The following is a 25,030-nucleotide window of genomic DNA, read 5'->3' on the forward strand; positions in this document are numbered from 1 at the left end:
TTCTGAACAATCTCCCTGCCCATACGTGGATCAAAATGTGGCTGGTCCCTGCTGAACTGGTCAAATTTTGATCCTTGTATGGCTGACTTTAACAGAGCACAGAGGCGACATTAGGGGTCTAATAGGCTCCTGACGCCTTCTTATAGAGAATATTTAACCTGCACTATGCTATCACCTAGAGGGCCTATCAAACCCCCTTGCGATTGCAATAAAGTTAAGAATTTTTTTTTTTAAAAAGGATGTTTAGGAAAATCAATTAAAAAACCTCCAAAGAAAACATTTCCTAAAGTGCCCCGCCTCCACGCACATGAACAAAATGTGTGTCGGGTGTGGCTACATGCAAAAATGGTGATTGAGCCACACATTCTAGGCATTACCACCTTTACTGGAGTAAAAGGAATATTCTAGGGCCATCATTGATGGTTAACTCTAACACTGCATTGGGAATCACAACAAACAGCATGTGCGTTAAGCTGAAATTCTAATGTATGGAGAGCACTTTGCTTTGTTCGAGCCAACAAACCAATTGTCCTTCTATGAACCTGTTTATGTTCTTGTTTATGCTCCTTTATTTATCTACACCTTGTACACTGCTAGTGGTCCACTTGGTTTGGTGACTTGGTTAGCTACCGTAGGTGCTTGAGAAAATTCTGTAGAATTGCCTGTAATTAGAGGGGCTAGCTTCCTCATTCTTTTGAGGGCCCTTTCACGGCAAATGCAGTAGGATGCAGTTGGATGTGTTTTGAACTGTACTCCAACTGCATAGACAACCCAAAATCAATGTAATCCTATGGGCATAGTTCACATCATTGCAGTGCTGTTCGGTGTGAGTTAAAAAAAAGAGCATGCTGTATTTTTCTGCACGGCAAATGCAGGGAACGTTCTACAAACAAACTTCAAACGCACCACACCCCTTTAAGCCAAGAAAGCCAAGCCCAAAAACGTATAGAAAAATGCACTCACAATGCATTGCTAAATGCAGGCAAAATGCATTCAAGCGCTCTTCAAATTCATGTAAACATGCAATCAAAAATGTGCAGTTATGTGCGGTTTCTGGTGTGACTGGGCCCTGAGTTTTTTTGTTTCTGTTATGGTTAACATTTGAGGGACTCCTACCCCCCTGGAATTTTCTTGTTCTCTGTATTGTATTTTCTATATGAACTTTAATAAAGTTCTTGTGAAATATAAATGTATGGCGCCCCAACACATTTACGTTACTGCAATTTATAGGTCTTAAGGGGGCCCAAACGTAGTCTTGACTCTGGCCTTGTTGGTTTGCAAGATTTCCCAGGTCTTCAGTATGTTTCAGAGCGAGATGTAGTAGTAACCAGGCAGTTAGTATTTTGTTGTTTGCAACACCAATGCATGGAGTAAAATTTTACTTTTGTAAAAGAGCTCTAGTGAGAAGTCACCTTTAGCAGAAATGGAGTATTTTAGATCAAAGTTCTGGTATTTTTTTTTTAATCAAATGGTTAAAAGGTTATGTAGCTTATTGTTAGTCTGTAATTTATAAAGTAAATAATTCCAGAATATACAGGAGATTAAAGGAGTCTATTTTAATAAATAAAATACATAAATTAAAAAACAGAAAAGAGTGGTATCCACTGAAGAGGGTACATTCAGATAAAGCTGGAGACTGCATTAGGAAAAGCTGACCTAGTAGAGCAGATCATGGGCAAATTTCAGGTTCTAATTCTCAGAGGAGTCGGTCTCCTCAGTGGAGCCATCACTCTCCAGGTCCGGGCGTCTACGTCTATGTAAAGGCTTCTTTGGAGAGCCCACACGGATGATCTCTCTGGGTGGAAGAGGGCAGGGGGCAGCAGGCTGTGTTACAGAGCAAGACGTCAACTGGGCAACACTATAGTCAGAAACAGAATTTTAATATCCGTTAACAACACAATCCTTATATTCACAATATCTTTATATTGTTATATTAATTGGGGGAGATTTACTAAAACTGGCGCACACAGAATCTGGTGCAGCTGTGCATTGTACCCAATCAGATTGATTGGTTTGGTTTCTATGCAGAGGTGGACCAGATTCTGTGTGCGCCAGTTTTTTGGTGAAAAGTGTGTGCAGCAGTTTTAGTAAATCTCCCCCATTATGTCTTTACAGTCTCTTCAATGCTACTTCAAACTAAGGGGAAAGTGGATTTGTACAAACCAATTGCATACCAGCTTTGTTTTATAGAGAGGGCTTAACTCCTTACTGCTCCTTCCCAGCGACCTTTTAACTGGGTCCTAAAGCTGTGAGGTGGGACAGACTTTCGACATGATCATGATGATTGGCTGTTACAGAGTTCATAAAGACATGGATGAGTGAGTTTGGGGTGGAGGAAATTGACTGGCCTGCATGGAGTCCTGACCTCAACCTGATAGAACACCTTTGGGATAAATTAAAGCGGAGACTGCGAGCCAGGCCTTCTCGTCCACATCAGTGCCTGACCTCACAAATGCCCTTTTGGACTAATGATCAAACATTCCCATAGACACACTCCTAAACCTTGAAGACGGCCTTCCCAGAAGAGTTAAAGCTGTTATAGCTGCAAAGGGTGGGCTCAATATTGAACCCTACGGACTAAGACTGGGATGCCATTAAAGTTCATGTGTGTGTAAAGGCAAGTGTCCCAATACTTTTGGCTATATAGTGTATGTTTCCTACAGAGGATGAGGAATTCCCCAGATCGTCTTTTAAGTTTTGTACTTTACATTATGTTTGTACAACACTTCCACTGACAAAGCCTTTACTTAACCTCCCTGGCGGTACGATTATTTCAGATTTTAGGTGCTGAAAGCAGTACCATTATTTTGCATGAAATTCTTACGGACGAGCAGCCCAAACCAACTATTTACAAATTTTTTTTTTTTTTTTACTGTGCGTTCTTCTTTATAACATCTCAGATATGATAAAGTTTGAAACACAAAATCATAAATTATAATATAATAAATAACTATAAATAAGTAAAAGATATATATATATATATATATATATATATATATATATATACACATACACACACATACATATAAGTACAGTAAAACTGCAGGCAAGGGCACTGGGGGGCAAACTAAGGTCAATTTTTTTTTTTTAGTAATGTAATCCAATAGGATTACAATATATCAGTGTGTTTGGTTTGTTTTACTTTTTGAATTTGCTGCCGGTTCCACCCCCCCTGCGACGCGACGCTCGCAGAGAATGGAAGCCGGGGCACATAGCATCAGGCGGAAGATCCGGCCGCTGTACACTGCCGGAATACATTGCGGGATCCTGGGGACAAGGTAAATAACCTCTTCCAGGATCCAGCGATTTCTCCCTGGCGTTACCCCGAGTGTGGCTCGGGGTTAACGCTAATGGCACTGAAATTCCACCCTGAGCCACACTCGAAAATACTGCCAGGGAGGTTAAGCTGGCCATAAGAGCCGGTTCACATAGAAGCGACCCGACTTGCCGGGGCGACCTGTGAGGTCGCGGTGCACAGCGCGCACCGCGACCTCGGAGAGACATGCACGAACTTCATATCATTGAAGTCAATGCAGGTCGCTCCAGGTCGCCCCAAAGAAGCTCAGGACCCTTTTTCTAAGTCGGAGCAACTTGTGTCGCTCCTATTAGAACGGGTCCTGTGCTCTAAATGGATCAAAATGTGGCAGTTTCAGCAGAAAACAAACAAATTTCGATACATCTGTGGCTGCTCCTGCTTGACAGAAGTCGATCTGTTGAAAAAATTCTGTCAAGTGGGCTTGTTGGCAACTTTTTTGTGATCAGAGGATGCAGCCACTGATCAGTGCATTCTGACAGTGGAGAGTACATGCTGTCAGAAAACAATATCTCTGCGAGAAGTATTCCTATGTCTACCTCAATTGTGTGGATGGAGAAACCTGTTAATTTTTTTCCATTCAGCCCACTGGCCGAAAGAAAAAAAAAAGATCGATCTATGGCCAGTCTTTGGGCAATGGGCATTTCTCCTAGCATGTTGGCCTTATATTATAGCAGAGTTTACAGTAGTTAGTTTACAATTATCAGGATTTCCATTGACGAGTCGTAGATGTTATTTGATCAGACATATGGGTGTTTTAAGAGGTGCACAATGATGCACCCAGTCTAAATTGCAAAACACCAAAAGAAATTGCAGTTCACAATCTTGAATGCATAAATCCTTCACATTGTGCTCAGTGATCCCCATCACCATTAGGCCTACACGTTCACCTCCAGAGGTGGACCTGTATAAACACAGGTCACAATTGCTTTCCCCGTTGCGGATCAATCCTTCTCACTCTGCGTTGTTAATATTGGTGGTACTCCTCCTCATACACTCAGGGATGAAGAATCGTGGCATATAGATCATCACATATAAAAAAAAAAGTGTGTGGCCCCTTTAGCAGATCAGCCTCATAGCATCCTCCGCTCTGCAACCTAACCCACAGGTAATAGGAACCCCTCATGGTGTAGTAAATCTTAAAAACGCTTTATTTGAGTTAAAATTGCACTTACGGAAGTCTAAAATGTAGTGACATAACAAACTGACAGCGGAACAGTGGCCCATGCATCAGCTCTGGTGTCGGCTGTCAATCATCTCAATGACTTCCTCCGAAGAGGCTAATCACTTAAAAGGGGCAACACACCCTTTTGTTTTTTTATAGGTTATCTGTGATGATCTATATGCCACCATTCACTATCCATGAGTGTATTAGGAGGAGTGCCACCAATATTAGCAATGGAGAGTAACGGGGAAGGCAATTTTGACCTATGTTTATACAGGTTCACCTCTGAGTGTGCAGGCACAAGGGTGGCAAGGATTACTGAGCACATTGTGAAGGACTTATGCATTCAAGATTGTGAACTCTGGTGATCATGCACACAGACACTACATGTAGTGCTCCACTCGGTGCGCCCTCCACCAGCCACACTGTCTTCTCACCTTAACAGTAGCCCCTGTGTCACCAGACGGGCCAAATAAGCAGAAACAAGCAACGGCTCTTGTGGAGTATGTAGATAACAGATGCAGGTGATACACTCTCATAAAGGCATAGATACCTCACTCAGGGACCGATCCAATGAGTAGACATAAAATAAACCAGAGTACTGGACATGGTGTGTAACGTCTTAAAAATAGCTTTATTCATTCACATAATAATCAAAATTACTGTAGCAGGCACTGATCCCAGTGCGTGGTGTAAAGCCGTACAACAGAACACTCCTCGATATGGATGGCGGGTGACTTCACTGGCTCCTCCGTACGCGTTACGTCCCCGTAGGCGGGACTTCGGCAGCCGACGCTACACACCATGTCCAGTGTTCTGGTTTATTTTATGTCTACTCATTGGATCGGTCCCTGAGTGAGGTATCCAAACCTTATGAAAGTGTATCACCTGCATCTGTTATCTACATACTCCACAAGAGCTGTTGCTTGTTTCTGCCTATTTGGCCCGTCAGGTGACACAGGGGCTACTGTTAAGGTGAGAAGACAGTGTGGCTGGTGGAGGACGTACCGAGTGGAGCACACTGTGTAGTGACTGTGTGCATGATCACCTCTTTAACCTTGAGACTTTCCTTTTTCGTATACCATATACTGGTCTAGCGCTGCACTGTGATTTTATTATGCATTAGACTGGGATTTGGTATATTGGCCCTTGGTGTTCAGCAGCTGTCTTGTTCTATTTTAGTACTCTGAGGTGCATTGATTTTATTTTGTTTATAAGATTGTGAACTGCTCGTTCTTTTGGTGTATTGCAATTTAGATTGGGTATTTTATGTGCAAATGCAGATTCAGAGACTCTGGGCATGTGGAGAATAATTTTTTTGTTTATATGTTATTATTTTTATTTAAGTGTGTATACCTTTTTAATAACATTACACATTTACCTATCTGCAGAGATACAATAGGTGGCACAACATATAATTTCTGTATTATATGAGTTTTTGGTTCATGCCTAGTTCTGATGATCTGGCTGTTCTGACACATATACACAAGCATGTTGCACTTGTCCCTATCAGAAAATGATTGCAAGAAATTCCATGTAGCCATCGCTTGAGTACATGTAGACAGAAAGTGACTGCAAAAAATCAGCAATAGTGAGATACAACAAAGGATTAACAAAAAGGGTGAAAACAATGGCAGATGTTCATGGTACACAGTGTGTCCGTAAACTACAGTAAATGTCATTCAGTTAGGGTTTACATCTACTTTAAAGCTCCACATACTTACATTTTCTCAAGTTCATTATCCAGAGCTTCATCAACTAACAAATCCGCTTTATCAGGCAAAACACCTGTAAGGACATTGATGAAAAAATAATTATGAAAAGATAAAATATTATTTTATTCACCTAAAAGAAATGTACACTTCTGGGTTCCTTGTGTTTGTATCACAAAATCAATTCGCGATTATAACAATCATAATTGCAAATTGCTTCTGTGATGTGGCTAAAGAAGGGTTAACAGCATAGATGGATACTTTTCCAACAGCTGGCTTTACGCAGTGTGGTAGCCAGGTACAATAAGATTGAGACAATTTGTCGTTAAGGTGGGGAGGAGGAGGATATTTAAACCGTGTTGCCGAGCCTTGTAGCCAGCCCTTGTGACGAAGTCTGATGTGATGAAACGCATCGGAGTGTGGCAACCAGATGTGACGTCAGGTTAGGAAGTAATAGAGGCTGCTCAGATCCGTTTTAGGGGTATGAGAACGCTGTATTGTGACACCTGACATCATTTTACATTATGGGCTTGTTTGTTTTAAATAAAATTAAAGTGCAATTATTTTAATAAAAAGCAGGTACTTTTTTTTTACACTATTGGAGGCGTTTTTTTCTATTTTCCTCTACATGTGGCTATCTACTTTATGCATGTATGAGAAGAGAATGGTGATTGGAATCCCAAGGTGGCTTTTATACCATTATTTAAGTGCTATTTGCCAGTTGTGAGAATTAAAGCAATATTGTCCGGTGAGTGCTATTTTTAAAAGGGATCGTAAAGGCAGAAGGTTTTTTTTTTTTTTTTTTTATATCTTAATGCATTCTATGCATTAGGATAACAAAAAAAAACCTTCTGTGTGTAGCATTCCCCCTAATACTTACCTGAGCTCATGTTTATCCAGTGAGGTTGCAGGAGTGTCTAAGCTGCCTGGGCCTCCCCTCCTCATTGGCTTAGACCGCAGCGTGGTGCGATTGCTATCCACTACTGTCAATCAAAGTCAGTCAGCCAATCAAGAGAGAGAGGAGGCAGGCCGGGTCACAGCTCAGTGTCTGAATGGACACAGGGAGCTGTGACTTTGCTTGTTTGCGCCCACAGCAAGCTGCTTGCTGTGGGGGCACTCAACAGGAGGGAGGAGCCAGGAGCACAGAGGAGGGACCTGAGAAAAGGAGGATCAGGGCCACTCTGTGCAAAACCAACCGCACAGATGAGGAGATAAGTATAACATGTTTGTTTTTTTAACCACTTCCAGCTCAAGGACGTCGTATGAGTGGGGATATCTAAATGATGGGTGCAGCTGCAGGTATCATTCAGATATCTTTTGCAGCGGGCGATTCCTTTCACCATATGAAATGGCAGTTCAGCTGTTTGATCGTTCTTACCAGCAGCAGGAGGGGGGCGCCGCTCCCGCCGCCCTCGGGTGCTTCTACCAACTCGCCCGTGCGATCAGCAAGCCAGAGAAGGAATCTGCGGCGACGGAAGTTCACCATTGGGAATATCGAGGACCAGATGGTCCCCGGAAGTCTCTATGACTCTCAGAGGTCCAGGCGCGACATTATGACGACACGTCTGGCCTGGCAGTTGTAAATACTGTAGAAAGAAAGAAGGTGTAAGGTACAATGTCACTGATGGCACCCTGGCCGTGACTGACCAGTTTGGTGATCTCATTGAATGGTCGTAGAAGTCTGCATGCGTCGCGCATGAGCAGCCACTGGCGAGGTGAAAAAAACCCAAGCTCCCCAGAACCTGTCCTGCAGAGTTCGTACAGGTAGTCGTTAACTGCAGGAGCAGCCTATCAAGCATATGCAACGTTGAGTTCCATCGAGAAGAGGCTGGACGGTGAGAGCCTGGAGTGTGGCTTTGTGGGTTCTGACGGTGTTGCTCCCACTGGGCTCGGTGATGGGAGTTCAGGTGTCTTCTTAAGGCGGTCGTCCCTAGGTGAGTGTTGGGCTTACCGCGACTTATGCGTTGACTGCACAGGCTGCAGATGGCAATACTGTTGTCAGCAACTGTGACTGTGACTGTACATGGTTGATGGCTCGCTCCTGATACATTTGCAGTCTGCTTTGTACCTCTTGTGCAATGCAAGTTCTGCCTGCCTCTCCTCCCTATCTGCCGGTCCATCTCTCCCCTCTGAACTCCCCTCCTCTTCCTCTCTTGTGGGCACCCACGTGACGTCCATAGACACGTCATCATCCACGTCACCTTCCCCACCACTAACATTCGAGATCTCGGAGTAGGCAGCAACAGCGGGGACCAACCTCCTTGGGCTGATCTGGGTACTGTCGTCAGACTGCTGAGTCGCGGCTGTTGCTACCTCCTCTTCCTGATCCGATGCCAACAATGACTGCGCATCGCAAATGTCTTGTGATGGGTCAGAAAATAATTCCAGTGACTCAAGCGGAGGGTATGTGGTGGTGGTGGTGTTTGTGGTGGTGTCTTTGGGGGTGCACACAGCAGAGAGTGAAGAGGGTGCAGATAGAGAGGATGAGGAGGGTGCAGAAGAGGAAGGCTGAGTGAGCCACTCAACCAAGTCTGGTGCGTCCTTTCACGTAATCGAACGCACCTTCTGAAACTTCACACTTTGGCTCCGGCCTACTGCTCCTGCCCTACCCCTACCACCCCTGCGTAAGTGTCTGCCTCTTCCTCTGCCTGTCATGTTTTTAAATTACCCTGTGACAAAAGTCTCTAGAGAATCGCAGTATATCTGGAAAAAGGTATATAACACCCCGCTTCAATCTGTGGTATTGGGGGGCCACAGGTTTATCACACCAGTTCTACAAATAATTGGCCAGTAACTGTTGTCACTGTGTGTAGCACAGTTAACACAGCAAAAGAGGCCAAATTTTTGCAGGACTAAAATACAATTTTAGAAAAGTATACTGTTAAATAACACCCACTTCAATATGTGGTATTGGGGGGGCCACTGGTTTATCACACCAGTTGTTCAAAAAATTGGTTAGTTATTTTTCGTCCAATTTACTGATCGTGTGTACTAGAGCATACTTTCAGGTAGAGTTCTAGAACAGCTGGGTTCTCAATGCTCTCACAAAAATACCATCATCTCATTTTCAGGCAATTGGGCATATTTGGCAGGCAGAGAGAGACTCCAATTGAACTTAAGGCCAGATCAAGCCTATGAAACCCTTCCTTTGATTGCACGTGACAATCTATTGATAGAGATCAGAGGTTTAATGATGCTGAGCACAGCTGCATGGAGCATGACCCCCAGACGACTGCTGTGAATGAGCAGACTGATCTCTGGTGTGCCATCACATTCTGCTACAGCAAAAACATGATTATTTCAGAGAGATGGTTAGAGATAAATCAAATTCCTTCACACTTGGTAAGATAAGCTGAACGCATTTTTAATACATGATCAAAGCAGTCATTTCATCTACTTAAGAACTTAAAAGCATTATTATCGCTGCATGTGGGATCTTTTCTAAATGAAAGATAGTTATGTGCTCTTCAGAGAGATCTTCATTTATGGGGCAATCATAACTTAAATTATAATAAAATTCAGCATCAGACAGTGGCAATGGTGGTTTGCCAGAAAAATGCATTTAGCAAACGACTGGTGACAGGATGACTCCTCTCAAACCTAGTTTTAGACACATCACACGGTTATGTGTGTCTGATGCTTGGGAAAATGTAAGGAAACACAAATGTATAAGAGGTATTAGTTCAGTCTTTCCTCACCTGGGTTCTGTGGAAGAGTAGAGTTCCTCCAAAGGTTGCTAGGGGTTTCTTGAGCAGTGCCAGATTCATACCTTGCCTGATGGCCTCTGTATAGTTCTGGCAACAATGTCACTCAGCAGACTCTGTAGCATGGGTCTATGATCATCAATATAAGAGGGCACTACACTGATCACCAACGGAGGACATTCTTTCCACTAATCACCTGTGCAAGGGGGGCCTTCTTCCACTGACCAAAATTCCAAAGGGATATCACTCCCACTGACTACCAGTGTAAGGAGGGCTCCTCTCTCACAGATCACGTATTATCATAAAGGATTTATATAGAACCAACAGTTTGTACAGCACTTCACAAAATGATGGGAGATGATACAGTTACAATACATTTACATTTTAAAAAGAAGAATCAAATGATACAAAAGGTAATCATTGTGGGGAGATGATAAAGAAATTATAAGTATGGTTAGGAGTTTGAGGCAGGATAGGTCTTTGAAGAGATGGGTTTTTAGGGATCCCCTAAAGGTAGATAAAGTAGGAGATCGTCGAACAGATTGGGGTAAGGAGCCCAGAGGATGGAGATGACAAAGGAGCCAGAGCAGGAGGTTTTGAGAGGAGCAAAAAGAACTGTATTGCTATTTTCAGATGAGGTTGGTGATGTAGGTGGGGGAAGTGTTGTGGATGGTTGTTGCTAGTATGTTGAATGTTATTCGTTAAGTGAGTGTATACCAGTGGAAAGACTGGCAGAGAGGGGTAGCAGACACTAAACCAGGCATGTTCAACCTGCGGCCCGGGGGCCACATGCAGCCCGAAACCCCAGGCAATGCGGCCCACTGCCCCCTGACAGTTTTTTTTTTTTTTTGCTGGGGAGGAAGGAAGTCGGGTCAGGGGCATGGCCACAGTGGCTTCTAATTAACGGTAGGCAGAAACTGCCTCGGAGGGGAGGGGGGGGGGGGGAGTTGAGCATGTGCAGTGTTTCTGACTCATACCACCATGACCACTTCAAATCACTGAAGTGGTGATGGTGGTTAGAGTGTTCCTTTAATATCTCTCAGAAGAAGTAAACCTCCGTATACTGATTCCATTTCATTTGATCATCCTCTAGTTGTGTTAAATTAGTGCGGGGTGTGCGGCGGCGCAAGAAGGTCGCGGCGGCATTTTATTACTTATAAATCTTAACTATAGTATATATTTTATATGCGGCCCGAGAAAATTTCTCTACACTCAATGTGGCCCAGAGAAACCAAAAGGTTGGACACCCATGTTCTAAACAATTATTAAGGTGGATGAGTCTGGCAACAGCATTCATGATGGACTGAAGAGGGACAGCCTATGTAAAGGTAGGCCAATAAGGAGGGAGATGCAATAGTTGAAGTGAGTGATAACCAAGGAGTGAATTAGTAGCTTTGTGGTGTCGTTAATTAAGAAGGGACATTTTTTGGAGATGTTACCGAGGTTGAGGAAGGAGAGTTCAGAGTGAGGGACCCAGGTGGAAAGGAGAGGAGGAGGTGGAGTTGTAAGTGACACTGAAGGTGCGGTGAGATAGGTAAAAGGTGAACCAACAGGGAGCAGAGTCATGGAGGCAAACAGAATGGAGTTTTTTCAGGAGAAGGGAGTGGTCAACTGTATCAAAGGCATCAGTGAGATCCAGGTGTAAGAGTACAGAACAGTGACCAATGGCTTTAGCATTAGTAAATCATTAGTGAGTTTTAGGAGAGTAAATTCTGTGGAGTGTTGCGGGTGAAATACAGACTTGAAGGGGACAAGAAAGTTAATATCGGCCAGGTGGTAGCCCAAGCGGTTGTAGTCCAGGCATTCTAGGAGTTTGGAGGTAAATGAGATGGGTCTCCCTGCTGCAGAGAAACACCTCCATAACAGGATATTACCACCTCCATGCTTTACTGTAGGAATGATGTTAATTGAATGGTGAGCTGTATTGGATTTCTGCCAGACATATCATTTGGTGTTGAGGACATATAATTAAATTTCAGTCTCATCTGACCACCTTAAACACACCTTGCAGATTCTGAGGCCACGTGGAAAAAGGTGTTATGGTATGAGACTAAAATTGAATTATTTGGCCTCAACACCAAACAATATGTCTGGCGGTAATCCAATACATCTCACCATCCAAGTTTCTCTGCAGCAGGCACTTGTCAGGACAGAAATAAAATGGATGGGGTAAAATACCATAAAATTCTTGAGGAAAGTCTGCCAGAAAGTTGTCAATGGGAAGAAGGTTTACCTTCCAACATGACAATGACCCAAAACACACAGCAACAATGACCACACAGTGGTTGAAGGAGAAAAGGGTGAATGTCCTTGCATGGCCCAGTCAGAGCCCAGACTTAAAACCCATTAAAAATCTGTGGAATGACTTGAAAACTGCAGTCCACAGTCACCATCAAATTTATTTGCACTTGAGCAGTTCTGCAAAGAAGGGGGGGCAAATATTGCAAAGTCTACATTTGCAAAGTCAGTAGAGACAAATCCCAACAGACTAAAGGCTGTCATTAAAGCAAAAGGTGGTTCAACAAAATACTGACATAAATGAGTGATCCTTTTTCCAACTCTGTGATTCTGTTTTTACATTTTTTTTTGACATTTTGGTGTTATATCTTTTACTTATAAGTTACACTGAGGAAATACAGCTGGATAAAACAAAAATAGTGTGTCTTCATATCAGGCTGCAAAGCAACAAAACGTGATTATTTAAAAAAAGGGGGGGGGGGGGTTCGTTTCTATACTCACTGTGTGTGTATATATACAGTGACTCACAAAAGTGAGTACACCCCTCACATTTTTGTAAATATTTTATTATATCTTTTCATGTGACAACACTAAAGAAATGACACTTTCTACAATGTAAAGTAGTGAGTATACAGCTTGTATAACAGTGTAAATTTGCTGTCCCCTCAAAATACCTCAACACACAGCCATTAATATCTAAACCGCTGGCAACAAAAGTGAGTACACCCCTAACTAAAAATGTCCAAATTGGGCCCAATTAGCCACTTTTCCTCCCCGGTGTCAAGTGACTTGTTAAGTGTTACAAGGTCTCAGGTGTGAATGGGGAGCAGGAGTGTTACATTTGGTGTTATCGCTCTCACTCTCTCATACTGGTCACTGAAAGTTCAACATGGCAAAGAACTCTTGTCTACCAGCATTGCTGAAGAGGTTGAAGGGGTGGGGGGGTCAGCCTGTCAGTGCTCAGACCATACGCCACACACTGCATCAAATTGGTCTGCATGGCTGTCGTCCCAGAAGGAAGCTTCTTCTAAAGATGATGCACAAGAAAACCCTAAAACAGTTTGCTGAAGACAAGCAGACTAAGGACATGGATTACTGGAACCATGTCCTGTGGCCTGATGAGACCAAGATAAACATATTTGGTTCAGATGGTGTCAAGGATGTGTGGTGGCAACCAGGTGAGGACGGAGTACAAAGACAAGTGTGTCTTGCCTGCAGCCAAGCATGGTGGTGGGAGTGTTATGGTCTGGGGCTGCATGAGTGCTGCCAGCACTGGGGAGCTACAGTTCATTGAGGGAACCATGAATGCCAACATGTACTGTGACATACTGAAGCATAGCATGATCCCCTCCATCCCATCTTATGTTTTATATATATATATATATATATATATATATATATATATATATATATACACACATACACACACAGGGCTTTTTTTCAGTGGGAACGCAGGGAAAACGCAGCTCCAGCACCTCTAGTACTGAGTATTTGTAATGGAAAGAGATGCTGGGGTGTGCTGAAAGGTCTACTGATGCTGGCTCCTGGGAAATCTATCATTGCTGGCAGGGGTCTATTGTTGCTGGAGTGGATCTATTCTTACTAGGGAGTATTTTGTTGCTCGGGGTCTATTGTTGCAGGGGGAATCTATTGTTGCTGAGGGCGTCTATTGTTGCTGGAGTGGGTCTATTGTTACTGTGGGGGTATTTTGTTGCTTTAAGGTCTATTGGTGCAGGGGGAATCTACTGTTGCTGAGGGCGTCTATTATTTCTGGGGTGGATCTATTATTACTGTGGGGGTATTTTGTTGCTCGGGGTCTATTGTTGCAGCAGAAGACTATTGTTTATGATGGATCTATTGTTGCTGAGGGTATCTAATGTTGCTGGGGGTTCTATTGTTGCTGATAGGAATCTGTTGTTGCTGGAGTGGTCTATTGTTACTGGCTGCAGGAGATATATTACTTCTTTACTATTATCATTACCAAATTCCATACAAATGATTTAGCACCATAAAATGATACTTGGTTCTGTATCCTCTAAAAGGGGCAGTACTGGGAGATGGGTAAGTGGTGGAACCAAGGGACGATGCTTGGAGGTATAGGTAGGGGACAGAGACAAGAATGACTTGGAAATTAGGAGTACCTGCACCTATTTTCTGAGAAAAAAGTCCTGTATATATATATATATATATATATATATATATATATATATATATATGATGCCTGAGGCAGTAACATGAATGAAGTTTTAGGCGCAATGACGTTTTTGCAAAGCCGCGAACTGACTACAATTTAGCCAGTAAGGAGCGCTGTACACTGCAGTCAATGAATAGCTTTGCAATTCAGAGTGATGCTTTGCCAATATTTTACTTACCGATACTTTGGTTAATCCCAGCATGCTTTGCCAGCGCCATCAGAAATCCATAAAAAGTAAGCCTTGGTGCACTGCTTACGATCTCTCCAATTAATGATACAGGGGGGCAGGTGCTGGAAAAAAAATACAAACCATAGCAAAGTTAAAGCAAACTGCAGGCAAGCAAAAGCATTTAATACATCAAAACAAGAATTGTGTTGATGGGTATGGAGGTTCGCCCAGGACAAAAGTTTGCCACACTTCAGGGGATATTTGAGAAGTTTATTGAAGGTAAATGTTCATAGAGAACAGGTAAAGTCAATGTGCTCCGGGGCAATTACCCCTACTCCCCCCCTCAAAGCTACTAGGTGGGGGTCTACTCCCACTTAATAGCCGTGAGGAAGGGGAAGACAATTACCCTGAAATGTGTTGGCTTTACCTGTGAACTATTACTTCCAACAATTTCTTCGAAAACACCCTCGAGCGTGGCAATTTTTTGTACCAGGTACACCTCCATATCCATCAACAAAATCCTTCCACGAAACATAATTTCCACACTGTCAGAGAGGTAACAGACAAAGACCTTAATAGGGTCCATCTACACCACACTTTCATTGGATACAAAACCCGCAGAAGGAAACCGGAACCCTTCATCCACCAATACCAATAATAAAATCGGTCCAGCGCTGTCACACACAACGGATAAAAACGAGAAGGAATTCAGGTTTTCACCACTGGCAACCAGAAGAAGGGAGATTTTGGATTCAGCTTTAAAATCAAGTTTAGAAAGAAGTTTTGCCCCAATATGCCCTGACCCCCAACCTTAACTTATGCCTGTTTATAGGTTTTACTTTATAACGATTAGAACAAAATACAATAAAAACATCTTTAACCAGATATATTGCATGTAAATATTTTATATTTAATTTTCAGCCAGTAGGAGACACTTTTGGCTCCTTTGCTCTCCTTGTTTTGGTTTGCTGGAAAACAAATCTGTTGGCTAAGCCCAATAGCACAAGATGAACCCATCTACTAAGCTAAATATGAAAAAGTAGACTCACCCCATCCACTCCATGCCTTGTACAAATGTAACTGTATTGCTTAAATATATATATTTTTTTATTTTTATTTCATATTTTAATGAAATGCCCCCCCCCCCCCCAGTAAAAGAAAAAAAAAGAAAAGAGAGGACAGTGAGAGCAGGGCATCATGTGAGCCAAGTGACCTTTTTATTTATTTTTGTGTGTGTGCCTCGTGGGCCAACAGCCCCGTATGGAAAGTAAGATTCTATAATGCAAACAGGGAGCCAAGTTACCGGGTTCTGGAAATACTTCCTGCATTCTAGCACCTGGCACTACCTGTCAGACGAAGTGACCTCCTGCCCCATAGGGGTAGTATACTTCCAGATGTCAGACGAAGTGACCTCCTGCCCCCATAGGGGTAGTATACTTCCAGCTGTCAGACGAAGTGACCTCCTGCCCCATAGGGGTAGTATACTTCCAGCTGTCAGACGAAGTGACCTCCTGCCCCATAGGGGTAGTATACTTCCAGCTGTCAGATGAAGTGACCTCCTGCCCCATAGGGGTAGTATACTTCCAGCTGTCAGACGAAGTGACCTCCTGCCCCACAGGGGTAGTATACTTCCAGCTGTCAGATGAAGTGACCTCCTGCCCCATAGGGGTAGTATACTTCCAGCTGTCAGACGAAGTGACCTCCTGCCCCATAGGGGTAGTATACTTCCAGCTGTCAGACGAAGTGACCTCCTGCCCCATAGGGGTAGTATACTTCCAGCCTGACACCATAGGGTTGGAGATGCCAGTTCAGGTAAGTAACCCCTGAACGCCAGTAAAGGAAGATTATTATTGGTTACTGAGACCAATAAATGGGGGTTATGATTACTGACACTAAACACCAATGATAGGGATATTTCTGGCACAGAAGGGGGTTAGCGGAGGGGGGTTATTGCTGCCACTGTAGCCAATAAAAGGGGGGGGGTATTATTGCTGCAAGTGAAGCCAATGAAGGGGGTTTTAATTGCTGCCTTTGCTCTGAGCTTGTTTAAAGTAACTTTGTGTATATTAGTTTTGTAATGACACATCTAAATATCTCCAATTATTCTCTATCTTTCCATCACAATTCAGTCCTGTAACAGGGTGAAACACGTTAAAGGAGGAGCAGAGTCTAGCGAGGTACATTAGCTGGTTTCACTAAATGCTGTGCAAGCAATAAAAAAAAAGGATATCGGGGAACTGGAGAAAGTGCAGAGAAGGGCAACCAAACTGATAAGAGGCATGGAGGAGCTCAGCTATGGGAAAAGACTAGAGGAACTGAATTTATTCTCTCTTGAGAAGAGGAGATTTAGGGGGGATATGATCAACATGTATAACTACATAAGGGGTCCATATAGTTAACTTGGTGTTGAGATATTCACTTTAAGGTCAACACAGAGGACAAGGGGGCACTCCTTATGTCTAGAGGAAAACAGATTTAGTCTCCAAATACGGAAAGGTTTCTTTGCCGTAAGAGCTGTGAAAATGTGGAATAGACTCCCTCCAGAGGTGGTTCTGGCTAGCTCACTAGATTGCTTTTAAAAAGTCCTGGATTCTTTCCTAGGTGTACTTAATATAAATGGGTACTAATATTTATAGGTAAAGTTGATCCAGGGAATATCCGACTGCCTCTCGGGGGATCAGGAAGGATTTTTTTTCCCCTGCTGTAGCAAATTGGATCATGCTTTGCTGGGATTTTTTTCGCCTTCCTCTGGATCAACTGCAGGTATAGTATTGTGTATATAGGATTGTATGGTTGGGTTTTCATTTTTTTTTTTTTTTTTGATTTATATTTTTTTTTATTGGTTGAGCCAGATGGACTTGTGTCTTTTTTCAACCTGACTAACTATGTAACTATATGTAACAATAGAGTTTAGCCACTTGCCGACCGCTCACTCGAGCTCTACTGCGGCAAAGTGGTTAGTTATCGTCCAGCGCCGTAGACCTACGTCGCTGGACTCCTCCCCTTGTGGGCGGCGCTCGCGCGCCGCCGGAGGCTCGCTCCCGCTGTATTCATTCACAGCGGGAGTTGGGCCAGGGGAGGAGCGGCGGCGATCCCCGCTGCTCTTCCCCGATCGTCGGGGAATCGAGTTTTGAGATCCACCCGCTTCTGTAAACAAAGCGGGCGGATCTGCTAAGTGACAGACAGTGACAGATTGCAGGGTTCAGCATAGCTTTACCTGTGATCTGTCCCTGTGTCACTCAGTCACCTCCCCCCACACACGTCAGTAAGCACCAGGCATACATTAACCCCTCCCTCTCCAATAAAATGAACCCCTTCCCTGCCAGTGTGATTTTTACAGTAACAGTGCATATTTATAGCACTGATTACTGTAGTAATGTCACTGGTACCCCCAAAAGTGTAAAAAATGTCAGTCAAGGGTCTGATCTGTTCGCCGCAATGTCGCAGTCCCGCAAAAAAAAAAAATCCCAGATCGCCGCCATTACTCGTTAAAAAAAAAAACACCAAAAATTACAGAAATCTTTCCCTTAGTTAGTAAACGCAATAACTTTTGCGCAAACCAATCAAAATACGCTTATTGTGATTTTTTTTTACCAAACATAGGTAGCAGAAAACAAATTGGCCAAAAATTTTAAAAAATTTAGATTTTTACATTTTTTTGGGGGGGGGAATTTCATATAAAAAAATTTGAAAAATATTGTTATTTTTTCAAAATTTACGCTCTTTTTTTGTTTATAGCGCAAAAAGTAAAAATCGCACAGGTGATCAAACACCACCAAAAGAAAGCTCTGTTTGTGGGAAAAAAAAGGACGTAAATTTCGTTTGGGTACGGCGTCGCACGACCGCGCAATTGTCCGTTAAATTTGCACAGTGCCGAATCGCAAAAAGTGGCCTGGACGTAAGACAGCAAAATCCTCCGGTGGTAAAGTGGTTAATATAGTAGGAATCAGACAGCCCTGCTCGTTAGAGTTTACAATCTAAGAGTTTGAAGTTACTAAATAAAGTGGGTCAGATAGGCCTCTGAAGAAATTGTTTGCCAATTCTACTTTATTTGGAGTGTATTACTATGCATGTCCATGCCTTGATACTAGCATACCTCCCAACTTTTTGAAATGGGAACGAGGGACACCTATTGGCAAAAATATATAGACATAGGACACACCCCCTGCCCCTCCCCCTATAGAAGAATTGTACCAAAAAATATCAGATTATTTAAACCCACAGGTGCCTCTTTTTTACCCCTACTATTCCATGATATTGGCTTTAGACATTTCCAAATGCAGCAATTTAAAAATTGGATGAAAAGTTTAGCACTGGGAAACACTATTTGAAAGAGTAAAAGTGCATTTTATATAAAACTATACAGATCAGAACAAAGTGAGGGACAAATGAGGAGGAAAGAGGGACTTTTTTCCAAATCAGGTATAGTCCCTCAAAATCAGGGACAGTTGGGAGCTATGTACTAGCACAATATGTACTGGGGATACTCACCTTTAATTGGTTCGATTTTGTTTTTCTGTTTGGTGGGAAAAGCATTTACAATACTGAACATTTTATGCAAGTCGGTGCTCATTTTTAACAGGCGCAGTTTTACCTTTGACCACTAGAGGGAGACATTTATATAAGAATGTTTTCAAACTTTCACTGCAGAGGGATTTCCCTGACCTGCAAGAATGAAAATGTTGCAAAAAGTTTCCTGATATGTACAGTATAGCTAATTACATTGCAACATTTACTTCATTCACATGGAATCTTCTAAAGTCAGCATAATCTGCTCCCCAGATCTCCATTATCCACAAATTTGTAAAAAGGCTTAATGGGATATATCCTAAAAAAGACAAACATATTCTTCTAGATTTTTTTTCTTGGATTTACAGTGGCTATAAAAATTCTACACACCCCTGTAAAAAAAATGCCAAGATTTTAAAATGTTAACAATAATCAAACCAAGATAACTCACTTCTGAATTTTACCCACCTTTAATGTGACCTATAATCTGTGTGATTCAACGAACAAACTGAAATCTTCCGATATAGTTGCTGTAAAGTGTATCTAAACCCAAGAACAATTATTTAATACATGGGTCTCCAATTTATGGTCCACTGTATTTTATCTGGACCTCTTGTGTAAGGGGGGTGGGGGCGCTGATGGGGACTCTCATGTAAGGATGGGACTCTGATGGGGGGGGGCTCTAATGGGGACTCTCATGTAAGGCTGGACCCCCATGGGGACTCTCATATAAGGGTGGAACTCTAATGGGAACACTCATATAAAGGGGGGGGGGGGTAGGGGGGTCTGATGGGGACACTCATGTAAGGATGGGAATCTGATGGAGACTATCATGTAACGGGGGGAGGGGGGCTCTGCTGGGGACTCTCATATAAGAGGGGGGCGACTCTGATGTCACCAACTTTAAAATTACCTTTTCTTTTCTAAAAATTGTACATTTACTCAGTTTAAACATTTGACATGTTTTATATTTTTTATTGTAATTTAGCCTCTTACCGCCCGTAGGACATCATGACATCCCTTAGGTTGAAGTGGTAAAATCTGAATGATGCCAGCAGCTACAGGCAGCAATCACATATCATCCTTTTCAGCTGGTGATTCCCTGTAATGTAAAAGCCATCCTAGCGGCTATTCAGCTGCTGGAATGCTTTTACAGGCAGCAGGAGGGGCCATCTCTATGACCCTGTGAGGCTGGAAGCAACGTCATGATGTCACTTCCAGGCATTGACAGATGTAAATACTGCCATTTTTTTTTTTTTTTTTTACTTGAAAAGCAGAGATCAATGGTTTTTTTTTTTTATCTCTATATCTCCAGGGTAGAGGAGAGATGTAGGGTCTTGTTGACCCCAGATGTATCCATAAAGAGGATCTTTCTTGACTTATTCTATTACAAGGGATGTTTACATCTCTTGTAATAGGAATAAAAGAGATTAAAAAACAAAAAAAAAAAACTTAATGGAGACAGTGTAAAAATGGAAAAAAATAAATATATAGATAATAATAACCGTTAAAAATATATTTACTCAACGTAACATATTGGTGTCACAAGGGATGATTACATTGCTTGTGACAGCAATAAAAGGGATCAGATTTTTTTTTTTTTTTTTAAAAAACCTGAAATAAAGTAAAAACAAAAAAATAAAATAAATAGAAAAAAAATTTTTTTAGCCGTCACCGTTAGCTCGCGCACGAAAAAAAAGTATATGGAAGTCGAGCCGCGAATGAAATCGCTGTTCAAACCACACATGTGAGGTATCGCCGCGATCGCCAGAGCGTGAGCAATAATTTTAAAAAATGAACTACACTCTAACTCTAAACTGGTAACGGTTAAAAATATATTTACTCAACGTAACATAATCTTTCACATTATGCAAAAAATTGATGTAAATATTGTGTTTTGTTTTTTATTCATTAAATTGTATTTTTTCCAAAAAAAGTGCGTTTGAAAAATTGCTGAGCAAAAAATATGGGACATAACAAGCTGTAAGATTGGGGTGATTAGACTCAAGTGGTAGGTGCGTTTTCCCATTGGTTGTGCAAGTCCAAAACTGTATTTTTAAGGGCCAGGTAGCCCGCTTTTATTTTAAAGAATAGAAACGTTTACAAAGGACACCAATTGCCCACACAGGGCACCATTGCTGTAACTTGTACAATCAGAGAATACTTCAGCCTCCTGGCTTACTCTCTTGCCATGCGGCTACCTGAGGCCTTAAGCCTAGGCCCTAAGTCTGCTCCTCAGACCAAAAGAGCTCCTTCGAGTCAAGCTCTTGCATAGCTTACTCACAATCAGCTCCTGGCTGCTCTGTCACAGACTAAATCTGCCTCCTGCATACATGCACGCTCTTGCTGCCCCATGTAGCCTATCTGACTCCTAGAGAGGATAGGAGTCCTCCTGACTACCATGCAATGACCTCCTGTCTGTTGGGTGGATCCCTGAGCTCTAGCTATGGGCTATTATGAAGTCAGCCCACACCTGGATAATCAGTGTGCCTGTTTCTCCAAGAATCTAGCATAAACCACCCATCTTCTGAGTAGCACGGGGTCCTACTGCTACACAACGATTGCCATTTTATTCTCTAGAGTCTGCTGGCCATCTCTTTCCACAACTTCCTGGATTCCCTGCATGCTTAGCATCTTCTTCTCTGCGGTTTACTTTGATTTCTAAGGACTTAGGACTACATATCCCATGATACCTTTCTGCCTATAAGCAGTGGTTCCTTGGCTGCCTCCGCCATCTAAAACTCCTTCTCTCAGCACCTGTGTAGTTCAGTAGGCAGGCCCTGTTAAATGTGTGCCTATTCACAGATGCCAGTGACTACATTTCACACAGAATTTAACCACTTACCGCAAACTGATGTAGATCTACGTCGGCAGACTTTGCGGTGTTATACCGGGATGATGCCTCTAGCTAGAGGCCCCATCTCGGTACCGTGGTTAACAGCCAACGGTCGGCTTTCCGTCCGTAATGACCGATGTGAGCGGGAGAGGACGCCCCCCCCCTCCCGCCACCTTCCGCGACTTTGCTCGGGGCTCCCGTCCCACCGGGAGCCCCAAGCACCCAGCTGGCACGTCCACCGGCTGGATGGAGTCCCGATCAAAGCCGGAAACGGCTTTGATCGGGTCTCCGATGACGTAACCCAGATGCGGCATCCATGACGTCACTTCCGGGTTACTCTGCTGCAAAAGGCGGCAGATTTAAAAAACGGCTGTATGCAAAAATGCAGTTTTCTGCGTTTTGCATACATGAAAGTGTAGTGGAGGGGTCTAGGGTCTTTTAGACCCTCGATCCCTCCATAAAGAGTACCTGTCACTGCATATTGGTATCACAAGGGATGTTTACATTGCTTGTGACAGCAATAAAAGGGATCAGATTTTTATTTTTTTTTAAAAACCTGTAATAAAGTAAAAAAAAAAACAATAAAATAAATAGGAAAAAAAAAAAAATTTTAGCCGCCCCCGTCACCGTTAGCTCACGCACGAAAAAAAACGTATATGGAAGTTGAGCCGCGAATGAAATCGCTTTTCAAACCACACATGTGAGGTATCGCCGCGATCGCCAGAGCGTGAGCAATAATTTAAAAAAAAGAGCTACACTCTAACTCTAAACTGGTAACCGTTAAAAAAATTTAAAGCGTCCCCTATTGAGATCTCTATTGACCGTAGTTTGTCGCCATCCCACGGGTGTGCGCAATTTTAAACCGTAACATGTTGGGTATCTATTTACTCGGTGTGACATCATCTTTCACAATATACAAAAGAAATGGGCTAACTTTACTGTTTAGTATTTTTTAAATGCAGTGAAATGTGATTTTTCAAAAATTTTCCAAAAAAATGGCGTTTTAAAGACCGCTGCGCAAATACCGCGTGACAAAAAATATTGCAATGACCAACATTTTATTCTCCAGAGTCTTTGCTAAAAAATATATATAATGTTTGGGGGTTCTAAGTAGTTTTCTAGGAAAAAATACTGATTTTTAACTTGTAAACAAAAAGTGTCCGAAATAGGGCTGGGGCTTTAGTGGTTAAAGCGGTTGTATCCCGCTTTTTTACATTTTTACCTACAGGTAAGCCTATAATAAGGCTTACCTGTAGGTACAATTAATATCTCCTAAACCGGCATGGTTTAGGAGATATTTACAGTGCATGCAGCCGCTCGCGCGAGCGGCGCATGCGCTCTGAAGGTCCGGGGGGACCTTCAATCTATTTGCCGGGAGCTTGCCGGAAAATGCGCGCGGGAGTGACGTCATCGCGGCTCCGGCCAATCATCGCGCCGGAGCCGTCTCTTCCAGCCAATCACCGCGCCGGAGCCGCCGAACCCGGAAGAGACGGCGAGGGATCATGGCAGCGCCCGCAGCGATGTCCGGGGGTCCGTGTCGGGGCTTCGTTCTAAGGTAAGTAATACATAATGAGCTAGTATGCGATGCATACTAGCTCATTATGCCTTTGTCTTGCAGGTTTTTTTTTTTTTTTTTTTTGGAACTTTGGGTTTACAACCGCTTTAAGTAAATGTGTGGGACTTCTCAAAGTTTACAAACTTCAAGATCATTCAAATTGAGGCTGCATTTTGAACCAGGCACAGATTTGCTGCGATTCTGCCCTGAATTTCAAGGCGCTGACGTGTGAAAGATAAATCTCAGAAAGCACATTTGAGATGCTATTACCGGTAATTTTAATGGCACCTAAAATCATGGTTCTGCCATGAAAAATTGTGCTGCAATTGCAGCAACTCCCATCGCGTGAAGCATGTCGCTCATAAGTAGCTCCTGAACTTTTTTTGGGGGACAAGCTTCAGGCGATGTGGGTAGCCACGATTGCAGCGTGAGAATCGCAGCAGAACCAAAGGAGCTATTCAAATGAATAGCATCTCAAATGTGCTTTCAGTGATTTGTCATTAACACCTCAGCGCTTTGAAATCGTGGGCAGAATCGCACCAAATCTGCCCGCAATTCAAAATGCAGAGATGTAAATGCAGCCTCAATTTGAATGATATTGAAGTTTGTAAACTTGCTTTGTGAAGTCCCCACGTGATGTGAATGCAGTCTAATAGCTGTGAGCTAGAAAGAAAGGAAATGCAACGGGTAAAAGGAATACAGCCATGGCCAAAAGAGTTGAGAATGACACAAATATTAACTTTCACAAAGTCTGCTGCCTCAGGTTTTATTATGACAGTTTGCATACATTCCAGAATGTTATGAAGAGTGATGGTATAAATTGCAATTAATTGCAAAGTCCTCCTTCGGGGAAACTGACAGGAGAGCCGCCTGCCTATGTAAACAAAGCAGGCGGCTCTCCTGTCAGACAGGCACAGTGAGATTGTGTGTTTCTGCTAAGCTGAAACACTGATCTCTGTGACTTTCACGAAAACAATTGGAATAGTTTTTACATTTTAGAACGGGGTGCCTCAAGACTGTCCATCCATTTTAAAGGGTGCCTTGACTGAAAAAAGGTTGAGAAACACTGTTTTCGGACAACCAGTGGTACTGGTCCTTTTTAATGACATGCATCCACTCCCCTTTAAGTCACTGTGACTTCCAAACTCAAAAATTATGAAAAAAAATAAATGTTTTGCCAACTTTTTAAAACCATTCCCTATACTCCATGTTTACTTCAGCAGTCTAAGTGCTGCGGGTTGGCTGTGTGTTTACACGATGGCCTCGTGGCTCTTTATATACTGCTTATGTCATGACATGTACTAACAGGACACAGCCTACCTCGGCAAAGGAACTTTTCTAAATAAACAAAGCAACAAAACCACATGAAAGGAAAGCAGCGCACAATACAATAAACGAGGGTCCAAATCCTACAGAATATGTACAGTGTGAGAAAGCGATGCCAAAGCATCTCTGACAACAAAAGGAGCAATTCATCGGTGTTGCCGTGGCAACTAAATGTCAAAACTAATCCAGCATATTCAATGTAACCAGGCAAAGAACACATGGGAATATAAATGCAGTAACTGAAAAAAATGAATGCATACAAAAGGCTACATTACAGCTGTCATGTGAGCAAGTGGAGACAGGCAGGCA

At 42.7% G+C, this 25,030-nt stretch overlaps 1 protein-coding gene across 2 annotated transcripts in view; it reads right to left on the reverse strand.

Annotated features, from left to right (window-relative positions):
- Positions 1-1,643: 1,643 nt before the first annotated feature.
- Positions 1,644-25,030, reverse strand: part of CSTPP1 (centriolar satellite-associated tubulin polyglutamylase complex regulator 1) — a 244,201-nt gene continuing 220,814 nt past the window's right edge. For both annotated transcript variants that reach the window (XM_082271144.1, XM_082271145.1), the window contains exons 7-9: positions 14,505-14,617; positions 6,203-6,266; positions 1,644-1,858 (exon numbers count right to left, since the gene is read on the reverse strand). In XM_082271144.1, the coding sequence (XP_082127270.1) occupies positions 1,690-1,858; positions 6,203-6,266; positions 14,505-14,617 (346 nt within the window). In that variant the 3' untranslated portion in view covers positions 1,644-1,689. The remainder of the gene's footprint in view (positions 1,859-6,202; positions 6,267-14,504; positions 14,618-25,030) is intronic.

The sequence above is a fragment of the Pelophylax lessonae genome (assembly GCF_965119305.1).
Source record: "Pelophylax lessonae genome assembly, chromosome: 10".
In the NCBI taxonomy this organism is placed as follows: domain Eukaryota; kingdom Metazoa; phylum Chordata; class Amphibia; order Anura; family Ranidae; genus Pelophylax; species Pelophylax lessonae.